The sequence below is a fragment of the Nylanderia fulva genome, unplaced genomic scaffold, assembly GCF_048542155.1.
Source record: "Nylanderia fulva isolate GAGA-0341 unplaced genomic scaffold, ASM4854215v1 Scaffold489, whole genome shotgun sequence".
Classification (NCBI taxonomy): Eukaryota; Metazoa; Arthropoda; class Insecta; order Hymenoptera; family Formicidae; genus Nylanderia; species Nylanderia fulva.
In genome coordinates this window covers 10,189-18,211 of record NW_028190575.1, presented here as the reverse complement: position 1 = coordinate 18,211, position 8,023 = coordinate 10,189, and the positions used below count along the sequence as shown (strand labels likewise).

The 8,023-nt window shown below is 46.4% G+C and overlaps 2 protein-coding genes across 2 annotated transcripts; both read right to left on the bottom strand.

Moving 5' to 3' along the window:
* Nucleotides 1-870: 870 nt before the first annotated feature.
* On the bottom strand, nt 871-2,982 carry LOC114942673 (uncharacterized). The gene has a single exon (XM_029318088.2). The coding sequence runs from the start codon at nt 2,980-2,982 to the stop codon at nt 871-873; it is 2,112 nt and encodes a 703-aa protein (XP_029173921.2).
* A 22-nt stretch (nt 2,983-3,004) lies between these two features.
* On the bottom strand, nt 3,005-6,945 carry LOC114942672 (uncharacterized). The gene is given in 3 exon segments (XM_085486878.1): nt 3,005-3,681; nt 3,961-5,116; nt 5,118-6,945. Coding segments are annotated over 3 exon segments (2,697 nt in total). The 5' UTR covers nt 5,982-6,945.
* Between the last annotated feature and the right edge of the window lie 1,078 nt (nt 6,946-8,023).

Below are 8,023 nucleotides of genomic sequence, written 5' to 3'. Positions count from 1 at the left end.
AAGGCGGTATAGCGTTAAGAAGGAGAGAGAGAGAGACAGAGTGATATAACGTTGAGAAGGAGCGAGAGAGATAGAATGATAGTGGACCGCGACCGCGAGACTGAAGATTGAAGACGGGAGCGAGCGAGAGTAACAGATTTATAAAATGCACAATTGTTTAATCAAATTAACAAAACTGTCATTTATTCACTTTGTCCGTGTTAAGTATAATGCTGGAATCGTATCACTGACGCGACACTTAGATAGAGTTCCGCGTTCCCGTTACTAACGATAAGTCCGGCCAAGTTGTTCTAATTTTGAAGGTGCGGACGCGATCTCGATCGTATGATTTCTTGTTAGCTTCTGACAAAGAATCGGCGGGAACCCCGGTTCGCTCCTCAATTTGCCCATACGAGAAGAAGCAAAACAGTTTGACCGGGAAACGCTTCAAGGTTTTTCTGCGTGCAAAAGTCGGGATAGAATAACGAATAAACAAGAGACGTCGAAAACAAGTCAAAGGATACTTTCGCGAACGAGAATCTGTCGACGAGAGTCATGCCAAAATATTTAATTTTTAAGACGATAATCACAAAGGACAGCCGTTACTGCAAGGCTGACACGAATAACGCGAGTAATTTGAAAATATTGACACAATAAGCAAGATCGAACGACTGGGCGGAACGACAATTTGAACGACATAAATTTACAGAATAGACAGACTCGAATTTAATAAACGTGTTGACGGTCCTTAACATACCGCTCGCCTCGAAACTATCGTTTCGAAATATATGCTATGGGTACAAAACTAAGAGAACATTTAGGATTTAACGAGGCGATCGGAATGTCGAGAGTACGTATGATTTCCTTTGAAATCGGGAGCATAAAGTCGCTTTACGTCGGAGGCTCCAGGCTCTCGATATCGATTGGAAGCAGGCATAGCTTATTAATCGGTCGCTTATACTCGGACGCCGCAGTCTTCACCGTGACAACGCGAGTTAATCCGTCTTGACCCGTGTGACATCGTAGTACGCGAGCGAGCTCCCATTTGCAAGAGGGGAGTAGAGGGTTACGCAATAAGACGAGTTGACCGACGCGGATCTCGGCTTTGGCAGGTCGTTTCCACTTGACGCGCTGTTGTAACGTATTTACATAGTCGTCAAGCCATAACTTCCAGAATCTTTCTGAGATCTGGCGCACAAGTTGCCAGCGCGACAGTCTATTTTCGCGAAGATTCAAAACGGAAGGTTCGGAAACTGCGGTCAGGGCCGAGCCGATCAAAAAATGCCCGGGAGTTAACGGTTCATAATCGTCGACCGAGTCGTTGAGAGGAACGAGCGGTCGGGAATTGAGACACGCCTCCACATTGCATAAGACTGTTGAGAATTCCTCAAATGTGAGAGTATGAGCCCCAATCACTCGACGGAGATGGTGCTTTACACTCCGTACTTCCGCCTCCCATAATCCGCCGAAATGAGGAGCGGAAGGTGGCATAAAGTGCCACGTGATTCGATCGGAAGCGGTTCGATTGAGAAAGTCCAGGTCCCTGATAGTCGCGCGAAACGCGGCGGTAAGCTCGCGTTCGGCGCCCACGAAATTCGTGCCATTATCTGAATACATGGCCGAGGGCAGGCCGCGTCGAGCGCAAAATCGAGAAAACGCGCCGATAAACGTTGAGGTTGAGTAGCCCTCCACGAGCTCCAAATGAATGGCGCGAGTCGCCATGCAAATAAAAATCGCGATATACGCTTTTCGTGACGGGATTCCGCGACCAGACAAGGATCGTACGAGCACCGGACCAGCGTAATCCAGTCCGCAATTGAGAAAAGCGCGTGCGGGAGAAGTCACCTGCACGCGAGGCAGATCACCCATCTGTTGGAAGGGAATCGTGGCCCTTTCTCGAGTACAAATAACGCAGCGAAAAATAGTGAGTTTTGCGAGACTTCGGGCGCGAAGTACCCAATACTCGCGTCGTAGAGTAGCGAGCGTTAATTGTAGACCTGCGTGTAGAGATTTTAAATGCACGTGATACAGAACCAAAGCGACTAGCGGATGCGAGGCGAGAATAATCGGGTGTTTAACGGAAAAGGAAAGCGGCGCGTGCGAAAGCCGCCCGCCAACACGGATTAATCTATCCTCGCCGAGGAAAGGGTTGAGCGACAGAATCGAGCTTTTCAAGGATATGGCTCGTTGACTTGTGAGCGCAGCAAACTCGAGAGGGAAAAGCTCTTGCTGAATCCGTCTCAGAACAAATTCTTTCGCGAGTTGACATTTGCGGGCTGATAACGCTAGCGTGTTCTCATTAACGTCGTCAACGGGAATCGACTGCTTCCGAGTTTTATTGATGAAGCGCATTATATACGCTGTTACGCGAATTAACCGAGGCCACGACGAAAATCTCATCGTAAAGTCGCAGTCAAGTTCCGTCGAAGCTAAATGAGACTGAATACTCATCTTTTGTTCGATTTGAGTATCGAAATTGTGCGATCGAGAAGCCGACGGCTCGTCGATCGGGTAACGCAACCATGCTGAGCCGCACCACCAGAGTGGGTGAGTTCGAAGGAGAGACCCGGCGATTCCGCGAGATGCGCAATCTGCGGGATTTTCATCGGTGGGAACGTGGTTCCACATCGCGTTCGGAACGCGCGATTGTATCTCTGATACGCGATTCGCGACGAACGTCTTCCATTTGGCCGGTTGTTGCGTGACCCACGCTAAAACGACAGTTAAGTCTGTCCAGCAATAGCACGGGGAGGTGACGAGACCAAGAGTGGTTCGCACGAATTTGAGTAGCCGAGCCAGCAAGCCGGCTGCGCATAACTCCAGCCGAGGAATACTGAGGGACTTGATCGGAGCGACCTTTGACTTGCCGATTAGCAAGTGAGAAGAGATTTCGCCAGAGAGAGAAATGAGCCGAAGATACACGGCCGCTGCGTATGCGTGAATAGACGCGTCATGAAACCTGAAGGGCTTCCCACTTTTGCAGGACGTCAGTCGGAAGGACATCGTCCCAGTCGAGTTTAAGCTGCTACAATTGTTGCATAAAGATCTTGGCAGCGATTGTTACTGGAGTGCACCACCCTATTGGATCAAACAATTTGGCAACGTACGAGAGTATTGACCGCTTGGTTTTTGAAACGGACGGAATATGAGTTACGGTAAATTGGAACATATCGGAAGATGGGCTCCAGCTTATGCCTAAGATTCTTACATGTTCGTCGATTCGAAGAGTGCGATCGCACGCGAGGCCGTGGTTGTCGACCTCGATATCGTTCAGCAGAGCAGCGGAATTGCTCGACCATTTTCTCAATTCGAACCGTCCCCGACCGAGCAAAGCGCAAACCTGATCGCGAGTTTGTTTGAGAAGCGGAATATCATCGGCACCGAACAGAACATCATCGACATAGATGTTCTCATGCAGGACCGGCGCGGCAAGAGGAAACGAGCTGCCTTCGTCCGTCACGAGCTGTTGTATAACCCGAAGAGCGAGAAAGGGCGCGCACGCTGTCCCGTAAGTAACCGTGGTCAGTTGATAGGACTGCACGGTATCTGAGCAGCCGGCGCTCCATAAGATTCGCTGGAAGTCGATGTCACGAGAGTCAACACGGATTTGGCGATACATCTTCGCGATGTCCGCCGCATATACATACCGGAATTGCCGCCATCGCAAGATCACTGCAGGTAACTCCGTCTGGAGTTTCGGACCTGCATGCAAATGATCGTTTAACGAAGTTGAGTTTGTTGTTCGACTTGACGCGTTAAAAACGACTCTCTATCGCGTAGTGAGACTGCTGTCTCGGATGACAGGATGATGCGGAATATATACGTGCTGAGCGGAAAGCACTGAGTCCGGAACTTGACGCATATGACCGAGCGCTTCGTATTCGCGCAAGAAATCGACGTATTCGGATTTTAGAACAGCGTTTGACCGAAATCGTCGGTGAAGACTGGAGAGTGAACGCTCGGCGATAAAACGCGATTCACCAATGTCGATTGGTGGATCGCACCTGAACGGCAGACGCACGACGTACCGACCGTCAGCATCGCGCGAATGTGTTTGTGCGAAGTGCTGTTTGCACTGTTGTTCTTCTGGGCTGAGAAGCGCGCGACGCGGCACTTCTTCGACTTCCCAGAAGCATCTGAGTTCTCGATCGAGAGTATCCGCGCTCGCGCAATGCTGCACGGTAACCAATCGATGCGGCGCACCGGAATCCGACGTGGGGCCTGAAAGGACCCAGCCGAAGATCGTCCGCTGGGCGATCGGTTGTCCGCTCGTTCCTTTCCGAATACCGTCGAGTAATAATTCGGGATAAAGGTCCGCACCGATGATGAGTTCGATAGATTCGGCACTGACGGGAGTCGGATCCGCGAGCGCAAGATTCTGAAGATAGCTCCAATCGCACAGAGAGAATGCCTTTGATGGCGAGTATTTAGTTAAAACTTTGAGTATCGACGCGGTCGTCGTTAACACCGGTAAGTTAGAATTGATCGGAGCGATCTTGACTTGAGCGGCGAAACGACAAGTGCCCGCATCTACGCCGCCGACGGCGGAAATCGAAAGAGGCAATCGAACACGTTGCAATTTTAAATTTTGAGTGAGACGCTCTGTGATAAAGGTAATTTCTGAGCCTTGATCGAGGAGCGCTCGCACGTTGAGTGTACGACCCGACGGCGAAAAAACAGCAACACGGGCGGTCGCGAGTAATACATTTTTGCGCGCGGTTACCGTCGAAGTAGAAAATAATGCCGTTACTGAGTCGTTTTCTTTTTTATCCAACGTCGCGTTTAACATGGTCGTTGAGTTTGGATTGCTAGAAGAAGAGGTCGAGTCAGAATGTAGCATCGAGTGATGTCTATTTTGACAGATTCGACATGAGTATTTGCTCGGGCACGCTTGCACGGCGTGCTTCGAGCTCAAACAATTAATACAACGATGTGCTGATTTAATGAGTTCAGATCGCTGACTCGGCGTCTTCTTCAAGAATTGCGGGCATTTACTCAAAAAATGCGCAGCTTGACACCAAAGACACGCGAGTTTTGAAACGGTCGCTGACGCGCTTGACACCTTTTGCCTACGCATTTTTTCCGCTTTCGACGGTGACAATTCTTCAAGCGCGCGAACACGCATCTCGAGGAACCTGATCGAGAGCTTCGAACAACGGAATTTGCGGGTCCTCACCAGTTTTCAAGCGCCATGCCTTCCGAGTAGCATGATCCAATTTTTGCGACACGCAGTGAACGAGAATGTCACTGAGCATCTCCTTGGGCGACCGCTGAAGAGCTCTCAGCGAGGCGATAGCCCGATTCGCTTTGTCGCGAAGTTCGTCGAGTTCGAACGCGGACTCGCGCGTAGCCGTCGGAAAATCGAATAAAGCGGATACATGCACTTCGACTAATCGGCGCTTATTATCAAAGCGTGAGGTGAGTGTTTTCCACGCGATCTCGAAATTCGTAACAGTAATCGGAATAGATTTAATGGTATCTAACGCGCGACCGGTGAGGCTTGAGGCTAAAAAATGCATACGCGAAAAGGGAGTGAGATCTTGGTTTTGAATGATAAGCGAAGTAAATCGATCTCGAAAAGATTCCCATTCATCGAGGTTCCCGGAAAAGGGCGGGAGTTTAATCGGCGGTAAATGCGTGAGCGAGAAAGATGGACGATCTATTGTACTCATCGGATGCAGCGGAGACGATGACATCGATGGTGCAGGCTCCAGCTCCTCGAGGCAGTCGGCCATGTAGTCCAGCGTGCCTTCGTAAATCTCCTGATGACGCTCGAACTCGGCGTCTCGGAAGTAGCTGATGTTGGCTCGTTGCTCTAGTGGGACGATCTGCACGAGGTTGGCGTGTTTGTTCACACAGGTCGTCCAGTTCTCCTTCAAGGTCCCGATCCGTTGCCGAATTTTAGCGGCAGTGTAATTGTTCTTGCCGATCTTTTTAAAATTGGTGAGACTTCGCTCGATAGTTTGCAGCAGAATGATCTGCTGCGCCAGAGGCTCGCTCATGGTAAAGCTCGCTTTGAACTCTCCTTGCTTCGAGGTAGGCGCCCGTCACCGCGCTGGAGTGGAGGAGGCCACAGAACAGATCCGCACAGAGTCACCCCGATCCGGCTCGAAGGACCAAAATTTGTGTTCGTGATTCGAAGGTTTTTCACTCGAATGTCGTGAACGCGTGCGGCGGGTTCCGCTCCGCGAGAACGCGGGATGAATGTGCGATGAGAGAGAAGGCGGTATAGCGTTGAGAAAGGAGCGAGAAAGACAGAGTGATATAACGTTGAGAAGGAGCGAGAGAGACAGAATGATAGTGGACCGCGACCGCGAGACTGAAGATTGAAGACGGGAGCGAGCGAGAGTAACAGATTTATAAAATGCACAATTGTTTAATCAAATTAACAAAACTGTCATTTACTCACTTTGTCCGTGTTAAGTATAATGCTGGAATCGTATCACTGACGCGACACTTAGATAAAGTTCCGCGTTCCCGTTACTAACGATAAGTCCGGTCAAGTTGTTCTAATTTTGAAGGTACGGACGCGATCTTGATCGTATGATTTCTCGTTAGCTTCTGACAAAGAATCGGCGGGAACGCCGGTTCGCTCCTCAATTTGCCCATACTAGAAGAAGCAAAACAGTTTGACCGGGAAACGCTTCAAGGTTTTTCTGCGTGCGAAAGTCGGGATAGAATAACGAATAAACAAGAGACGTCGAAAACAAGTCAAAGGATACTTTCGCGAACGAGAATCTGTCGACGAGAGTCATGCCAAAATATTTAATTTTTAAGACGATAATCACAAAGGACAGCCGTTACTGCGAGGCTGACACGAATAACGCGAGTAATTTGAAAATATTGACACAATAAGCAAGATCGAACGACTTGGCGGAACGACAATTTGAACGACATAAATTTACAGAATAGACAGATTCGAATTTAATAAACGTGTTGACGGTCCTTAACAATAATACTACTTTGAAATCAGTTCACCCTGACAATTTAGTAATACTAGAAGATTCAAGAATATTTATCATTAAAAAATTATATGGAAATTTAGAAACGAAGATGTTATTGCTAAAGAAGAAGTTTTTATTCTAGGACATGAAATGATAAATAAACGAGAAGTGTTTAACTATCCACTTTCGTCAGAGCAAATAGGCATTTTTATTGAAGATGGATTCATGGCTTCTCATAAATTAATATCGATTAAAATGATCTAGTATAAATGTCTTCTATTACACGTAAAAAATGAACAATATGCAGTTACTCTTCTATATTTTTAATATGTGGTAAATATCTTAATAATATAATATCGTTGAGTGTCGCTGCGTCGCAGTGTATATCATATATCGTTTGTTAGTCATATGTTTAACCATATACATATATTATATCGTTGTACAACCGCGAGCCACGAAAGATCAATATTTCTTAAAACGAGAGAATCAGTGTTGGTGTTGTGTGTTTCATATTATAATTGTATTTATTCGTTCACATTTATTGTATATTATTACGTTTGTGTAACGCATTAGTACTTGGTGTGATTCAAAAACACGAGAAATTGAGTTATAACAAGGTTAGTAAAAATCTTATATTTTTTAATAAATTAAAAAGATTATATACATATGTATAATCTCTGGTCTATTTGGAGATGATTTTTTCTCAGCAAAAATGTCGTAAGAAGCCATCATTTTTTATAACTTTCAATTTTTGTCATTATCTTTGTAACTAAGCCTTAAATCAAAATTTTATTAAAGTAAACTCCACATGAAATTAACCAAAGAATGTAATTATATTAATCTTTTAACTCTATGAAGTTTAGTTTATGAAAAACCTATTTTTTTCAATCGCTTATAACTTGAAAATTTTTGATATCTCAACATTTTCGCTGAAAAAAATTCGTCTTCAAATTAACCAGAGAATCCGCCCTTAAAAGGACATCAGATTGTTTTGAATCACTCTGCATATAAAATAAATTTGCTATTAGATGAGCAGTGAAGAAAATAATCGTACTGGACCATATGCTATTATTCGATTTGTTGAGGAGAAAGAGGAAAAA

What these genes read in the sequence shown, in the direction of transcription:
- LOC114942673 (XM_029318088.2), bottom strand. Translation starts at nt 2,982, where the DNA reads ATGTCCTTCCGACTGACGTCCTGCAAAAGTGGGAAGCCCTTCAGGTTT.